This window comes from Nicotiana attenuata, unplaced genomic scaffold (assembly GCF_001879085.1).
Source record: "Nicotiana attenuata strain UT unplaced genomic scaffold, NIATTr2, whole genome shotgun sequence".
Classification (NCBI taxonomy): Eukaryota; Viridiplantae; Streptophyta; class Magnoliopsida; order Solanales; family Solanaceae; genus Nicotiana; species Nicotiana attenuata.
In genome coordinates, this window is record NW_017674391.1 from 68,126 (window position 1) to 86,914 (window position 18,789).

The 18,789-nt window shown below is 37.2% G+C and overlaps 1 protein-coding gene across 1 annotated transcript; it reads right to left on the reverse strand.

Moving 5' to 3' along the window:
* Positions 1-5,609: 5,609 nt before the first annotated feature.
* Positions 5,610-6,622, reverse strand: LOC109218572. Its single transcript, XM_019382951.1, has one exon. The coding sequence runs from the start codon at positions 6,569-6,571 to the stop codon at positions 5,843-5,845; it is 729 nt and encodes a 242-aa protein (XP_019238496.1). The 5' UTR covers positions 6,572-6,622; the 3' UTR covers positions 5,610-5,842.
* Positions 6,623-18,789: the final 12,167 nt, after the last annotated feature.

The following is an 18,789-nucleotide window of genomic DNA, read 5'->3' on the forward strand; positions in this document are numbered from 1 at the left end:
TCTCGTTATAAAAGAAGTTTTTTACTTCATCACCTGGATCCATCTTGATTTGATTATAGCCTGAATATGCATCAAAAAACTTTAATAGCTCATGCCCTGCAGTAGCATCAATTAACTGGTCTATGTGCGGTAAAGGAAAGGAATCTTTTGGACAGGCTTTATTAAGGTCTGTGTAATCTACACAGACTCGCCACTTACCGTTCTTCTTAGGAACCACAACAGTATTAGCTAACCAGTTAGGATATTTTACCTCACGAATTGAACCAATTTTTAGCAACTTTTGAACTTCCTCTTGAATCACCTTATTTTTGAAAGCTCCTTGCTTTCTTTTCTTTTGCTTGACGGGAGGATATGATGGATCTTCATTCAACTTATGAGTCATGACTTCCGGTGGTATCCCTGTCATGTCAGAATGGGACCAAGCAAAACAGTCTGTATTAGCTTTTAAAAATTAAATCAATTTACGTTTTACCTACGAGCTAAGATTAGCTCCTATGTACACTTTTCTCTCGGGCCAATGTATAAATAACACCACGGCCTCTAGCTCTTCTATCGTTGTTTTGATGTTCTCATTCTCCTCCGGTTCTTCAATGGTATCAGGTCTTGAATCCAGATCTGTTTGCTTTTGCTCAGGTGAGGTTGTTTCCGTGTTACCCTCACCTAAATTCTGTAATTGCTATTTGTCTTCACCTTTAACAGTTGAATCTGCAGTGGAATTGATGCTTCTAGATGTTTGTTGATCGCCTCTGATTTGGCATATTCCCCATGGGGATGGGAATTTAATAACTTGATGTAAAGTTGAAGGAACAACTTCCATGTCATGAATCCATGGCCTCCCAAGAAACATATTGTAAGCCATTTCCATATCTACCACTTGAAATTTGGTATCTTTAACGACGCCTTCTGCGAATGTGGTAAGTATTGCCTCCCCTATTGTTACAACACTAGAGTTATCAAATCCCGATAAAGTATGCGCCTTTGGGATTAATTTATCCTCCGCTTGCATCTCGCGCAATACCCGTATTAAAACAATGTTTACAGAACTACCTGGATCAACCAAAACTCATTTCACGTTAGTATCATGTACAAGTAAAGATATTACCAGTGCGTTGTTATGCGGAGTTATAAGTCCCTTGGCATCTGCGTTGTTGAATATAACATTTTCCTCTTCCAGTACATGTCGAGGCCGCTTCCCGTGGGTAATTGTCACTTTTGAAACCTTTTTATATGATACATCATTGATCTCTTCACCTCCGCTAATAACGTTGACAGTTCTCTTGGGCGAAGGTGGTTTCGGAGGCTCCTGTCTGTTCTTCATGTATGCTTGTTTACCTTTCTCACCGAACAACTCAGTAAGATACCCTTGTTTTAACAAATGATCAACTTCACCTTGTAGAAACCTGCAATCTGTTGTTTTATGCCCATGATCGTTATGAAATTCGCACCAATGATCAGGGTTTCGTCTGTTCAGATTTGATCGCATTTCCTTTGGCCATCGTACCTTATCTCCCATGCTCCTTAAAACAGCCACGAGTTCAGAGGTGCTTACATTGAAGTTGTAACCACCGAACCTTGCCTTTAGACTTCCATCATCGTCTCGTGACCCGCGTGTGTTTCGATCATTCCCGAACCTTGATGAGGAGCCTGATTCCCTGTTCCTAGGTTTGTGATCGTACCTTTGATTATCTTGCCTTGATCGTGATTCCTTTCCCGCAGGTCCCATGTATGGTTCGTACCTGTTTTTACCGGATCTCTTTTCATTTTCCACACGCCTAGAGCTTACCTTTTCTTCTGTTTTATGTCGTAAAATAATGTCTTCTTCAATCCTCATCTTTGTACTGTATCTGTTGTAGACATCATTCCACGTTGTTGCTGGGAATTCTCGAAGGCTTTCTTTGAGTCGCCTCGTGGCTTCTAAACTCTTCTCATTCAAATTACTAGCAAAGGCTATGGCTGCCCAATTGTCAGGTACTCGTGGCAGCGTCATTCTTTCCCGTTGAAATCTATCTACGAACTCTCTAAGTAACTCTGAGTCTCCTTGCTTGATTTTGAAGATATCTTCCATTCGTTTTTCAACTTTTTGAGCTCCCGAGTGTGCTTTGATAAATAAATCTGCAAGCTCAGCAAACGAATTTATAGAATTTTCGGGTAAAAGAGAATACCATGTTAAGGCTCCTTTAGTGAGTGTTTCACCGAATTTTTTGACCAAGACCGACTCAATTTCTTGCTTAGTCAAATCATTGCCCTTGACACCTGTTGTGAATGCAGTAACGTGATCTCGTGGATCTGATGTACCATCATACTTTGGAATATCAGGCATCTTAAACTTCTTTGGAATTGGGAGGGGAGCAGCACTTGGCTTCCATGGTTGTTGGGAATATTTATCTATATCCACTCCCTTGATCACGGGCGGTACTCCAGGTATTTGCTCTATGTGTTCATTTTGCTCCTTAAGCTGTTTCTGCAAGGTTAGTACTAGATTTTGTAAATCCGAGTTAACTGGATTACCTGGGTCTCTCTCTTGTGTTTCACTAGGGGTTCCACCACTGCCTGAATTAACCAATCCTGAACGAGGATTCTCCAAAGTGTTGTTGTTTGGAGTAGATGTGGGTGGAACAGGAGGTAATTGGCTAACAAAAGCTTGAAGAGCGTTATTGACTTGAGAGGCAATAAGTTTTTGCAGAGCCTCATTCATGGTTTCAACATTTTCGAATTGAGCCTGTCCATCTGTGTGAGATCCATCAGGAGTGCCTTCACGAGACCGTCGTGGGGAGCGTCGTGGAGAACCTTGTGGAGAGCCTTGTGGGGAATCTCCCTGAAGTTGTTGGATTGTCTGAATTTCTGGGTTTCCTTGAGTGTTGTCATTGTTGTTCGACATGATTGATGCAATCAAGAAAATTAGGTTGAGATATGCTTGATTATCAGATTCCCCATAACTGAACCAATTTGTTTAACCAGAAATTAGATTTTAGGTCAAAGCTTGAATTTAGAAGAACTCGGGTTACTGATAATCGGAAAAGTATATAAGAAAGAGATTTTGAATGATATAATCAGAAAGCAAAAAGAACAAAGTTTTTCAGTAATATTTTGTCGTGTCCTACAGTTGTTGTGACTTTCTCCTTTTATAGTTAATTTTAAGAGAAAGTGTAATGCCTTTGTCTTAATGAGGCAATTACGAGCAATAAATGACATTAAAAGAAACGTTACTCAATCATTCATATTAAATACAAATTCTCTAACGTATTTGGCATTTAATACTGAATTTGGACTCTTTTTTCTATCAGATTCATGTCTTCAATTCCTTCTGATCTTCGAGCTTTAAATGACTCGAACAGGTACGAGTCTCGTTTTATTTGAATAATAGCTCGTGCCTTTAAGTATCTTCTCTTCCGCTTCTGTTGTTGCTCGTGCCTTCTAACTGATTACCACACTTTGACTATTTGACCGGTCCACGTGTTATGACACGTCATCTTCAATATTTAAATTCAGTTTTTTCCCAATACAAAGCGTAGATTAACTAACCAACTACCCTATGTTATTGATAAATTTGTTCAGTATACCTTTGACTATCCATTTAACAGAATCAATTTTCTTTACTGCTATTGATATGATACTAAGATGTAGGGCCACTTGTTGCTACCTTCTGTATCAAAAACATATAAAATAACCTAGTCTAGATAACTTATACGACGGAATCTACTCCATAGAAGCTTACATATTAGTTTGCTCATTAAATAATTCGCATAAGATTCTGTAATAAGCCGAATAAAGATCGGGGGATCATAATATTTTTCTTTCGTCCATTATTTTATTGCAAGGGCATATTTTAATCATCTATTTCAAGATTAATGTGAAATAAGTAGAAATAAGTAAAAAAAGAGCTAAAACGATGAACAAATTAAATGGGTAAGATTAAGAATGTGGTAAATTTACTGATTTTACCATCCTCAAAACCATTCATCACATAAAGATTTTTAGACTAAATTTTATGGATGGTCATTCAACTTTCGGTTCATTATTCAAAAGTTATTTTTCTTTCCTTTGTTACATAAAAGTCATTCAAGTTTGTGTTCATTATCCAAAAGTCATTTTCTTTCTTTTGTTAGACAAAAATTATTTTACTATGCTCTAGTTATCACAATAGTCACTTTGACAAAAAATTACAAGTCTTTCACCTGAAAGTTTATTATGCCCTTGACATTATAAATTCTCCTATTTATATAAAAATATATTTTAATTTTCAACAATTTGCCCTTATTTACATATTTCAATGTGTTAAAGTAACAACTAATTAAGGTTAATTTAGAGAATACATCTTTTTTTCTTTCTAGAAGTTCGTATTTTCTTAATGAGTTGCTAAAGATAAAAGTGTCACTTGTTGTGGACCGAAGGGAGTAGTATATAATATAAAACGTATTACATAAATGAGAAAATTTATAATGTCAAGGGCATAATAAGCTTTTCAGGTAAAAGTATTATAAAATCTGGCCAAGGTGACTTTTGTGATAGATAGAGCAAAGTAAAATGATTTTTGTGTAACAAAAGAAATAAAAATGGCTTTTGGGTAATGAACACAAAGTTGAATGATTTTAAGTAATAAAAATAAGAAAAGTGACTTTTATGTAACGAGCACAAAGTTGAATAACCACCCATGAATCTCAGATTTTGATGGTAGAGTGACTAAAGTATAGCTGATAAGACTACACTGTCAAACACTCAATTCGAGTCAAAGGGGAACCAATATACAACTCTAAATGTTACTCCCTATCTTCTAATTTTTGTGAACATGTTTGATTGGGCACGAGGTTTAAGAAAAAATAAAGACTTTTGAAATTTGTAGTCCTAACATGTCAAAAATGTACAGAGTATTAGTGTCGTTATAAAAGCTTCTTATTAAAGGTAGAATTGGAAGTTTAAGCAAAATTATTTTCAAATTTAAAAAGGGGTCATTCTTTTAGAAACGATAAAAAAAGAAATAGGTTCACGTAAACTGGAACTAAGGAGTAATGTTACTATAATGTATGCATAGGTCGTACCTTAATGATGTAGAAAGTTTTACTTCTAGTTTATAGTAGTACTCCCTCCGTTCCAATTTATGTGAACCCGTTTGACTGAGCACAGAGCTTAAGAAAATGAAACTTTTGGAATTTGTGGTCCTAAATAAGTCAAAAAGGCATCCAGAGTGATTGTGTGGTTATAAAAACTTTTCATTAAGGGTAGAATTGTAAGTTTAAGCTTAATTATTTCCAAATTTAAAAAAGGATAATTATTTTTTAAACGGATCAAAAATGAAATAGTTTCACGTAAACTAGAACAGAGGGAGTACCAATTAATGGTGTAAATACCGAAGGTGTAAATAAGAAGAAGAAGAAGAAAAAATTAGTAACAAAGAAAAAAAAACGTTGAGATAATGATGCTCTGCGGGCCTCAAAAAGAGAAGATGGGCCAAATGCTAAACCGTTGGATAGTACCCTGTTCATCTTCATGCAGAATTTGTTTGTAAATTTGTAGTTCTTATTTATATACAGAATTCCACGTACCGAAAACCATATGGTAATTAAAATTGACCAAAAACAAAACGAAATGAAGAAAATTGAAGACAAATACAATGGAGATCTAATACATGAAACTGTATTGTAAGATTTCCAGTTCCTTCTAAAACAGTAGCGCAATTGTTATTTCATTATATTCATATCCATAAGAAATGAAACTAATTTTTTTATTTACTTGTTTGAAGTTCCTTCATACAATACTCAATACTGCCTTTAATATTCTGAATACTCAAAAATAGAAACTTAAAAAATAAATAAATAAATAAATAAATAAATAAATAAATGAAAACTCAACCTCTGTACATAGGCGACCGTTCGTTAACCAATTTAGAAGCCTTCGATTGACGGAAGACTTTCATTGGACTTGGAAAATGCCATCCTTTCGACTTCGACGGCGACTCACCGGCGCCGGAAACTGACGTTATCGCCACACTCATTGATCTTGATCTATTCATCATCCTCGCAAAATCATCAATTCTACTATCACTTAATTCGTTAATAACATTGACATGATGAATATTCGCTTTTCCTTTCAATCCTTCCTTCTCTGATTCTCCGCTTCTCTTACTCTTACTCAACTTAAAAACCGACCAGAACGACGGCGTTTTGTTAATCTTGTCGTTACAAATCGGCGGCTGATTTCTCCGGGCGGCAGAGATTTTGTCTCGTGATCGGAGGAAAGGAATTCCGACGGATTTTGATCTCTGAAACGCCGGCTCACTTTCTATAAGCTTCGAAACTCGTGCGACGGAGCAAATTCCTTCGCAACCACCACCTCCTCCTCCTCCGCCGCCGCCGCTACGACCGGAGGATGAGGAGAAGAGAGAAAACGAAGAGGAAGCGGAGGAAGACGACGACGACGCAGAGGCGTAGCATGCACAGGGGCGTACATTAGCACAGTCAGGGCAAAGAATGACGAGCCTGTCCTTGAGACAAACCGGGCAAACTCCATTCCTCCGTCGCTTCGAAGGGTGTTTGGGACATCTCCACACTTCTTCTTCATCTAAATAAAACGTCATCTTAATAAGCTCTGAATTTCTCTCTATTCTTGATAACTTAGTTCTTTCTTCTTCTTGTTTGCTCTATTTTAGATTGTTTATAAAGGCTTCTTAAAAAGGGGGAGACAATAACTTAACCATGGTTAAGCTTAGTCCAGGATAAGACACAACCACGGATAACAAAACTTTTCGGACAAATGTTGGTAGACCAAACAACGTGTTTTACCCTAGTAAATAACTAAGATATTAACTCTCCCCATAATGGTGGAAATTATTTACCAGAATGCCAAATTATTTAATGTGAGTAATAGTAAATAGTCATGCATTTCATATACAGGATTTGACTAATATGGTAAGTTGGTAACGAATTGTGGGCTCCCGAAAGCCGAAAGACTTTAGTATGGGTTTTATAGTATAAACCGGGAAAAGGAGAGGTCTTATTTTGGGGTTTGGTCGTGTGGATGCTTGTTTGACCTTTGGATTATTGTAAATAATAAAGTTTAAAAAAGACATATTGAGTTATTCGTATTGGGTTTAATTTAGTTTTAGCACTAAAATAGTTATACCATCAACTTATCCATAAAATGATCATAGAGAATTTTTTTATGATAATCATTAGCTGATAACCCAATAAAAATAGTAATTAACTAATCTGCTACAACAATGATATTCTTGAATAATCTCTAAACTGTTTATATATAACTTAATTCCAACGCATAAAATATTGAATTTACTATTCAAAAGAGCATCTCAAGAAAATGACACTGCTATTAATAAGGAGTCAATAATTTTTTTCATCATGATTACATTTTTTGAATATGTAAATTATATTTCAAATAGAATGGGAAGAAAAAAATTAAGAAATTCTCAGCAAAATCTCGAATCTCGTTATTTCCTTTGAAGCGAAAGTAATATTGATTAACTATTGTTTTATTTTGCTTTTTATCTTGGTGCCAAACACTCCTAACTTTGTTTCAAAACTATCAAATCTGAGATATGATGATGGATGATGGTAGAACTTAACTTGTACGACTGGTGTTTGATATTGGAATGACATTGCTTGGAAAATGACAATTACTGAAGTAGCAAGAGAAAAAGTGTAAATCAAAAATGATAGGAATGGACGTGGTAGAGACCGGGGCGGATCTACACTATAAATTGGAGTTCACGTGAACCCATGGTCTTCCCGCAAATCAATTTTACCATATACATAATTTGCAGAAATCGTCTAGTATTATCTTTGGGAACCCATGCTTTATAAAACTAAGTGGTTCACTGGTTGGATGGTTGTTTAGTTTTGCCAAGGATAACTCTTTCAACTTTTTTCTAATATTAATTATTCTCCGGGTAGGGGTAAGGTCTACGTACACTCTATCCTCCCCAGACCCTACTCGTGAGATTTTACTGGATTGTTGTTATTGTTGTTGTCCCTATTCCCAAATTCTGCGAATCTCAATCCCAATTGCTATCTCTTAAGTGATTATCTCTTTGCTCTTTTTTGCTTCTTAGAATTTAGTTGCTAAACATCAAAGAATTTTGAATTATTAGCTTAGTTTCTTAAGGAATATTTTAGTTGTGGTTCGCAAATTATTGACTGAACATTAAATTACACTATGACTTGCTTAAATATTTTTGTTTCAACAAAATTGTTAAAGTTTCACCTATAATTTTTTATTACAACATATAGTTTATTTTTGTAAGTAATTCATATATAAATAATTAGTCATATGTTAAGATTCTTTGATGTTCTTTGTGCTTCTTTTTGCAGTAAAATTTGCACAATTTTAATTCTTACAGTATTAAATTTTCATTAGTATTTCATTTTTCCTCTTTGTTTTGAATTTGATGGTACACTACTAGAAATCCGGAAATTAGCGACCAAACTTTTGCGACCAAAATTGGTCTGTCCAGATAAGCGACCAAAGTTGGTCGATAAAGGGGAGAAAATATTTTATATTTATTTTAAATAAATTACCGACCAAAGTTGGTCGGTAATGTGGTCAACAGGTTGACCGAGCTGGTCGGACTTATGTATTCAAAGAAAATTTCACATTACCGGCCAACTTTGATCGGTAATGTGGGATCCAGCTATAAAATTTTAATAGTTATATTATTATTTAAAATATTTTATAATATAATGAAATCTTATTTAAAATTACCGACCAAAGTTGGTCTGTTAATACAGGGGAAGCATTTACCGACCAACTTTGGTCGGTTATTAGGTCAACATTGGTCAAAATTTAAATCACTTTTATATTTACTATCTAAATAATATTAATGTCATCCGTTAACACTTTTGTAATACAAGGGATGAATACACTAACATATGCTATAACATGCTATATATGTAGTTAAAATAGTACAACGAAGCGTGTTATATATATATATATAGGTGAGACGTTTCGTTTTTAATATTCAACGATGCATCTAAGTAAGTTATAAGTCGATCAATCAATTTACTAACAGATATATTTGATGATAAATTATATATACTAATTAGGATCTTCACAGGTCTTTCAATCCCTAAAAGAACCCGACCCTTATCTATATAGATATAGATATAGGTCAGACCTTTTGTTTTTAATATTCAACGATGCATCTGAGTAAGTTATAAGTCGTTGAATATTAAAAACAAAAGGTCTGACCTATATCTATATCTATATAGATAAGGGTCGGGTTCTTTTAGGGATTGATAGACTTGTGAAGATCCTAATTAGTATATATAATTTATCATCAAATATATCTATTTGGAAATTGATTCATCGACTTATAACTTACTCAGATGCATCGTTGAATATTAAAAACAAAACGTCTGACCTATATCTATATCTATATAGATTAATAGTAAAAACAAAACGTCTCGGCCTATAACGAAGTGTGTGTGTGTGTGTGTTATATGTATACACACACTAACATATACTATAATAAGCTATATATATAGTTAAAGTATTACAATGAGGTGGCTGTGTGTATGTGTGTGTGTACACACACACACACACACCACACACACACACACACACACACACACACATATATATATATATATACTTTGATAGCCGTATATATATAAGAACATGAACCTAGGAAAAGGGTCGGTTCTTTTAGGGATTGATAGACTTCAAATTGATTCATCGACTTAATATCTTATTTATATGGCATCGATGAATATTAAAAACAAACGTTTTGACCTATTCATCTAATAAAAAAACAAAACGTCTCGACGTAAAATAAGAATTAATATTATATTGGTTTATCAATTGATTAATTATTCGTACGTACGTAGTAACGTATAAGATTGATCATCAATTACAATATAGTTTATGTGTGTATGTGAAATTACTCATATACTTAAATATAACTTAAAAATTTACTTACATAGATGCTATTATAATCTATTAAAAGTAATTATCTAGTTAATATAATTTTTTGTAAAGATTATGCTTATAGTATATAATTATTTATAATAATTGTAGTTAAATAAAATAAATGCTTATAGTTAATAATAATTTTTTATAGCTTATAATATGTTAAAAAATATAAACAAAAAAAAAAAAGAATTTAGTTTGTTTTTTTTAAGAAAACGGACCAAAGTTGGTCGGTATTTGGTCAAACGGTCAACACTTAATGTGCCGACCGAATTACCGACCAACTTTGGTCGATAATTCTGAAAATCAGAAAGAAATACGGGTTTTCGCCCCATTTCTCTTATTTTCTTCCCCAAAATTTCCCTACCTCCTCCCACAATACCTTCCCCTTCCCTTCTCTATTTCCCTCACACAAATTCTATTCCCCACCCGGTGTAGCCACCGCCCGTCGCCGTCGCCGGAGCTGCCGCCGCTGCCACTGATTTTGGGACTGCCGCCCCTCTCCTTCTCCACCTAAAAATTCTAGGTTTGAATTACGACCAATTTCTTTGTTATTTCTAGTTTTTGTTTCAATTATTTGAACATTGTATTATTGTTTCAATTAGTGTTTCAATTCTTTGAACATTGTATTTTATTAAGGACTAGGGTTTAGGTGTTGTTTTAATTAGTTTTGTTTATTAATTTTATTAACTAATTAGTTTAATTAGTCTTGAATAGTTTAGTACGATTGGAATTATACTTTGTATAGTCTTGAATAGTTTAGTTAGAATCTAGGGTTTAGTAGTAGTACTTGAAATTTTAGTTTATGAATTGGACCTTTTGGATAAGAATTGAATTTTTAGTTTATGAATTAAACTTTTTGGATATGAACTTTTAGTTTATAAATTGAACTTTTAGTTTATAAATTTAAATTTTAGGATATGAATTGAACTTTTAGGATTTGTAGTTGAATTTTCAGTTTATGAATTGGACCTTTTGGATATGAATTGGATCTTTTGGATATGAATTAGACCTTTTGGATATGAATTGAATTTTTAGTTTATAAATTGAAATATTTGGATATGAATTGAACTTTTAGTTTATAAATTAAAATTTTAGGATATGAATTGAACTTTTAGGATATGAATTGAAATTTTAGGATATGAATTGAACTTTTAGGATTTGTAGTTGAATTTTTAGTTTATGAATTGGACCTTTTGGGTATGAATTGAATTTTTAGTTTATAAATAGAAATATTTGGATCTGAATTGAACTTTTAGTTTATGAATTGAACTTTTTAGCTTATAAATTGAAATTTTAGGATATGAATTGAACTTTTAGGATATGAATTGGACTTTTAGTTTGTAAATTGAACTTTTAGTTTATAAATTGAAATTTTAGGATATGAATTGAACTTTTAGGATATTAATTAACTAAAAAAAGATTATGATATGAATTAACTAAATTAATTTGTTCTTGTTTTATTTGTATATATGGAACATCCTACTTGGATGTACAATAGGAATTATTCTAATCGGCGGGGATTGCGGGAGGATTTTGTAGAAGGGGTTGATGACTTTATTAGACATGCAATGTCACTTCCACCATACTAAAGTGAAGGAGTAATTAGGTGCCCTTGTGTTAGGTGCGACTGTATGAAGTTTGGAAAACTGGAGGAAGTTAAGCATCATCTTTATAGGAAGGAGTTTATAGAGAATTACTTTGTGTGGACTAATCATGGAGAGATCGATGGTAGCCGTGGGATATTTTATAACATGGTTGTTGGTGAAAGTAGTAGGTTGGTGGAGAATACAAATCCTGCTTCTAGAATTCATGATATGGTTACGGATGCTTTTGGGATGCACTTCGGGGGTGAGCCCAATGAAAATGTTGAACAAACTCCTAATGATGACGTAAAACGTTTTTATGAACAGTTAGAGAAAGCTAGTCGTCCACTACATAAAGGAAGTCCGCACTCTGAGCTGTATGTTGCAGTTAGATTACTAAGTATCAAATTGTGACGACCCAAAGGGTCATCACCTGTTTTTAATTGAATTCTGTGTCTCCGAGGCCTTGAAAACCTCATTTAGAGTTGCCTCGATTTGCGTGTGCAGTCCGGGCGCGTAGCCGGAAAGCTTAAATGTAAAATTCTATGAAAAATGCTAAGTTTTGATATTAAAATGAATAAATTTGACTTTGGTCAACTTTTTGGGTAAACGGACCCGGACCTGTGATTTGACGATCCTGAAGGGTCCGTAGGAAAATATAGGACTCGGGCGTATGCCCGGAATAGAATTCCGAGGTCCCGAGCCCGAGAAATGAATATTTAAAAAAAATTATTTTTCTGAAATTGTTAAGGAAATATTGAAATGATATTTGATTGGAACGTGTTGGTATCGAGCCTGTATTTTGGTTCCGGCGCCTGGTACAGGTCTTATATGTGAATTAAGATATTTCTGTGAAATTTGGTTGAAAACGGACGTCGTTTGACATGATTCGGACCTAAATTGCTAAAGTTGATGCTTTAAGAAGTTTGAGAAAAATGCTTTGATTTTGAGATTTAATTGTTGATAATGATGTTATTCTGGCAATTTGATCGCACAGATAAGTTCGTATGATGTTATTGAGTTAGTACGTACGTTTGGTTAGGAGCCCCGAGGGCTCGGGTGAGTTTTGGATAGGTGTCGGAGTGTTTTGAACTTAGAAAAAAATCTGGTTTTTCTGCAGCTTTTTGGTGTCCAGTGATTTGTACTATGCGATCGCATAAGTAGGCCCGCGATCGCATAGAGAAATTTTCAGGGGTTCAGTTTTGTTCTACGCGATCGCATAGTGTCTCCCGCGATCGCGTAGTGTTAAGTCTGAGAGGTCCTATATTTTCCTCTATGCGATCGCATAGTGCTATTCGCGATCGCGATGCCCAGCATGTTTCTTCTCTGCGATCGCAGTGCTCTGTTCACGATTGCAATGACCATTTTCCCCTTACTCTATGCGATCGCATTAAATTCTTCACGATCGCATAGAGCATTCGCCCAGTTAAATTTTTAAAACTTCAGAAACAGTAGCATACAATATTTCACAAAACCTTTCTTCTCCAAGCTCTTAGGCGACCATTGAAGCGATTCTTCATCAAAACCTCTTGGGTTAGTAATTCTTAGCTTATTTTCTTCCATTTTCATCAACATCTATTGAAATTCTAGGCTTAAAACATGTGATATAAGGTAGAAAATTGGGTATTTGGGTAGAGTTAGGGCTTTTTGATTTTTTTTGATTTAGACCTCGTTTTGGGGTCGAATTTGAAAACAAATTATATATTTGGGCTCGTGGGTGAATGGGGGGCTTGATTTTGGTCCAAACCTCGTGTTTTGACCAAGCGGGCCCGGGGTCAATTTTTGAGTTTTTGGGAAAAATGATGGAAAAGCTATAATAGGCATTGGGTTCATATTGTTTAGCATTTATTGATGTATTGAAGTCATTATTGTATAGATACAATTGATTTGGAGACAAATTCTAGAGGGAAAGCGGTAATTGAGGATTGAATTGGCCGTGGAAGTTCGAGGTAAGTGTTTGGTCTAACCTTAGCTTGAGGGATTAGGAGTTGAGTCCTATTTGCTATGTGATAACTGTTGAGTACGACGTATAGGCATGGTGACGAGTATCTATACGTTGGTGTCAAGTATGACCGTGAGTCTTATATTGTGATTTTCATGGTTTCGTTGTATTCTTCATGCTTTGGTGATGATTCCTAGTTGTTGTGAAAAGTTTGTGGAAGGAATTGAGACCTTTGAACATTTTGGAGCATTGGCTCGAGTTATATTATGAATTGTGAAAGTATATGAGATGATTGAACCCTTTGGAGCATTGGCTCAAGTGGTAAAGTGAGTTATGAAGTACAAGTGAAAGATAGAGAAAGATTTATTGAAATGTTCCCTTGCAGGGATTGAATTATTTAATTGTTGTTCCCTTGCCGGGATTTGATTATTTACTTGTTGCTCCCTTGTCGGGATTTAATTATTAAATCGTTGTACCCTTGCCGACATTCCTACATGTTCTTGTTATTTCCCTTGCCCTTGTTTGTGATTGTTGTTTGGGTGAGGAAGAGTGTTAAAGCACGAAGGGTGATGCCGTGCACTTGTCTTTGATTTTCCTGATTCTTGCTGATAATTGAGTTATGTTATCCTTTACTTTTATTGGTTTCTTGTTGTTATCGGTTCCAGTGCATTAATTGTCTTATTCCACTATTACTGTGATTCTTTATGTTGGCATTTTCCTTTATTGTGTTACTTGTTATTATTGGCTCGAGGTATCCTTGCGCAACATTATGCCTTGAATTTATGCTATAATTGCTACATGTTTATGTGACTTAATTGCTACTTGACATTTGGCCTACTAAATATTAAATTGCCTATTTTTTCCTTAACGTCCATAATTAATTGCTACTTGTAATTACTTATTTTCCTCAGTGAGTCATAATTATTGTGTACTTGTTGTCTTATGAATTCGTATTATTTGTTGCGTTTGTTGGAGTAAATTTCATTTGGAAGAACTGTTGATTTAGTGAAATGGGAGTGGGTGGTACGCCTACCACGAGATTTAATAAAATGGGAGCGGGTGGTATGCCTACCACGAGGTTTAATGAAATGGGAGCGGGTGGTACGCCTACCACGAGATTCAATGAAATGGGAGCAGGTGGGCCTACCACGAGTTTCAATGAAATGGGAGCGGGTGGTACGCCTACCACGAGATTTAATGAAATGGGAGTGGGTGGTACGCCTACCACGAGATTTAATAAAATGGGAGCGAGTGGTACGCCTACCACGAGATTTAATGAAATGGGAGTGGGTGGTACGCCTACCATGAGATTTAATAAAATGGGAGCGGGTGGTACGCCTACCACGAGATATAATGAAATGGGATCGGGTTGCACGCCTGCAACAAGATGTGAGAAGAAAGTGAAATAGGCCTTTGTTTTCCTTATTCATGCTAGTAGTTGGATTTTGGCTCCTATATGGTTCTCTTGCTATTCTGCTTTACTTGTTATTCCCCGAAGCATGTTTCCCCCTCCCATCCCTACTTGTTTATACCTGCATTACTTTTCACTGTACATTATATAACTGCACAGGTTTATTTGGTAGTCTGGTCCTAGCCTCGTCACTACTTCGCCGGGGTTAGATTAGGCACTTACCAGCACATGGGGTCTGTTGTGCTGATACTACACTCTGTGCTCTTTTGCACAGATCCAGGTCCCGGACAGAAGTAGTAGCTCGGGGGCCAGCCTTCATTCCATCGAGACTCCGAGGTAGCCTTGCACGCGTCCGCAGGCCCGACGTCTCCTCTATCTTATATTTTATTCTGTTATCTCATGTTTTCGAGACAAACAGTGTTATATTTCTTTCAAACTATTGTATTTAGTACTCTTAGCAGTCCGTGGATGATGTGACACCAGTTCTTGGGTAGAGGCACATGTTGAATTCTGCATTATTTTTCAGCTTATTTAATTTAAGTCTTCCGCTTTAATTTCATATTCCGCTGTCATTGAAATATTTAACGCTTGTTGTTATGATTGATAAAAGGATTTAAAATAAAGTAGGTAGGAGTTTATGACTTGTGGCTTGCGTAGCTTCTACGAGTATGCGCCATCACGACCTCCGAGGGTGGGGAAATTCGGGTCGTGACAAGTTGGTATCAGAGCTCTAGGTTACACAGGTCTCACAATTCACAGACAAGCTTAGTAGAGTCTGAGGGATCGGTACGGAGACGTCTGTATTTATCCCCCATAGGCTACAGAGTTATTAAAACTTCACACTTGTTCTTTCCTGTCGTGAGGCTTTGTTTCTCAAATGCTAAATTGAAACCTCTACTCTTGTCCCTTCACGAATGGCGAGGTCATGTACCGCTTCTTCAGCTGAGAAGCAGCACAGACCAGTGATAGATCAGCTAAGTCTTCGGAGGCTTTGTGGAGGTTGGATAAGTTTCACCAAGCTCTTCACTACTACATTCAGCGGTGCATCTACTGTGGATCCCCAGGATTATCTAGACAGTTGTCATGAGGTTCTTAGGAAAATGGGGATCGTGGAGACCAATTGGGTCGATTTTGCTACCTTTCGCTTGTCTGGATCCGCCAAGACCTGTTGGAGAGATTATTGATTGGCTATACCAGTTTGGTCACCAGCTTTGACTTGAGAACAGTTCACGCAGCTATTTCTGGAGAAGTTTCTCCCCATCACTCATAGAGAGGTCTATCGAAGGCAGTTTGAGCGTCCCCAGCAGGGTTCTATGACTGTTACTCAGTACGAGATCAGATTCATCGACTTGGCTCGTCATGCTCTTATCATATTTCCCACCGTGAGAGAGAGAGTGAGGAGGTTCATTGAGGGACTCGTCCAGCCTGCTCAGTTAGCTAGAGGTGGAGGTAGAGGTATTAGAGGCGGAGGTAAAGGTATTAGAGGTGGAGGTGCAGGTATTGTTCTGGTTTGTGGTAGAGAAGCTTTGATTTTATTTTGCGCCATATCTGGTCATGCCTAGTGATTCTTTGAGTGCCCCTGTTTATGTGTCTACGCCGGTAGGTGATTCTATTGTGGTGGATCGCGTCCATTGTTCATGTATAGTGGTTATTGGAGGTCTTGAGACCCGTGTAGATTTGTTGCTTTTTGATATGGTTGACTTCGATATTATATTGGGGATGGACTAGTTATCACCTTGCCACGCTATCTTGGACTGTCATGCCAAGACTATGACCTTAGCTTTACCGGGTATGCCTCGTTTAGAGTGGAGAGGGACTCCTGGTCATTCTACCCGTAGTGTTATCTCGTATGTGAAGGCTCGGCGTATGGTCGAGAAGGGGTGTTTGGCCTATTTGGCATATGTTCGTGATTCTAGTGCTGAGGTCCCTTCTATTGATTCTGTGCCCATTGTTCGTGAGTTTTCTGATGTTTTCCCTTCAGACCTGCCGGGTATGCCACCCGACAGGGATATTGATTTCTGCATTGATTTGGTTACAGGCACTCAGCCCATTTCTATTCCGCCGTATCGTATGGCCCCGCCTGAGTTGAAAGAGTTAAAGGAACAGTTGCAAGATTTGCTTGAGAAGGGCTTCGTTAGGCCCGGTGTTTTGCCTTGGGGTGCGCCGGTGTTGTTTGTTGAAAAGGAGAAAGGTTCAATGAGAATGTGTATTGATTACCGGCAATTGAACAAGGTTACAATCAAGAATAGTGATCCATTGCCGAGGATTGATGATTGGTTTGATCAGCTTCAGGGTGCCAAGGTATTTTCAAAGATTGACTTGAGATCTGGCTACCACCAGTTGAGGATTAGGGCATCCGATGTCCCTAAGACAGCTTTCCGCACTTGGTACGGGCATTATGAGTTCTCGGTGATGTCATTCGGGTTGACAAATGCCCCAGCAGCTCTTATGGATTTGATGAACCGAGTGTTCAGGCCTTATTTGGATTCGTTCGCGATAGTCTTCATGATGATATTTTGATATATTCCCGCAGCCGAGAGGAGCTCGAGCAGCATCTTAGAGTGGTTTTTCAGACTTTGAGGGATAGTCAGTTGTACGCCAAGTTTTCGAAGTGTGAGTTCTGGTTGAGTTCAGTTGCATTCCTGGGTCATGTTGTGTCAACATAGGGTATTCAGGTTGATCCGAAGGAGATTGAGGCTACAGAGATCTAGACCAGCATCAGCTACAGAGATTCGGAGTTTCTTGGGATTGGCAGGCTACTATCATCAGTTCGTGGAGGGGTTTTCATCTATTGTAGCCCCAATGACCAGGTTGACCCAGAAGGGTGCCCAGTTCAGATGGTCGGACAAGTGTGAGGCGAGCTTTCAGAAGGTCAAGATAGCTCTGACTACGGCACCGGTGTTGGTTTTGCTCACAGGTTTCGGGCCTTATATAGTTTATTGTGATGCATCTCGTATTGGACTTGGTGCAGTGTTGATGTAGGATGGCAAGGCTATTGCCTATGCTTCGCGGCAGTTGAAGATTCATGAGAAGAACTATCCGGTTCATGATTTGGAGTTGGCAGCCATAGTTCACGCATTGAAGATTTGGAGGCATTATCTGTATGGCGTGGCATGTGAGGTGTTCACGGATCACAAGTGTCTTCAGTATTTGTTCAAGCAAAAGGAGTTGAATTTGAGGCAGAGGAGGCGGTTGGAGTTGTTGAAGGATTATGATATTACCATTTTAAATCATCCGAGAAAGGCCAATGTGGTGGCCGATGCTTGAGTAGGAAGTCAGCGCATTTCATTCTTGTGGCAGTCCACTATTCATCCGAGAGGTTAGCTGAGATCTACATTCGGGAGATTGTTGGTCTTCATGGTGTGCCCGTATCTATCATTTCGGACCGAGGAACGCAGTTTATGTCACGACCCGGATTTCCCACCATCGGGGGTCGTGATGGTGCCTACTATCGGAGCTAGGCAAGCCAAGCATTTAAACATTTTTCTGATAACATCCCAACAATAATAATAATACGAGTCATTTAAATAAAAGCGGAAGTCTTTAAAACATAGATAACTGGAAAACCAAGATGCGGAAGTTTAACATTTCTCTACCCAAGACTGGTGTCGCTAACTCACAAACTACTAAAGAGTGCTACAAACAAGTCTGAATAGAAATACATCAGTGTTTGTCTCGGTACAATGAAAACAAACTATAACATAGAAAGGGACTCCGGCCTGCGAACGCTAGCTAGGCTACCTTGTAAGTCCCTGGACTGAAGTCAGCTCCCGATCAATATCCTACTGCTGTGGTCCAAAAGCTGCTCCGGTACCGTAATCTGTGCAAAAGAGCACAGAAGTGTAGCATCAGCACAACCGACCCCATGTGCTGGTAAGTGCCTGGCCTAACCCCGGCGAAGTAGTGACGAGGCTAGACAGGACTACCAAACCAAC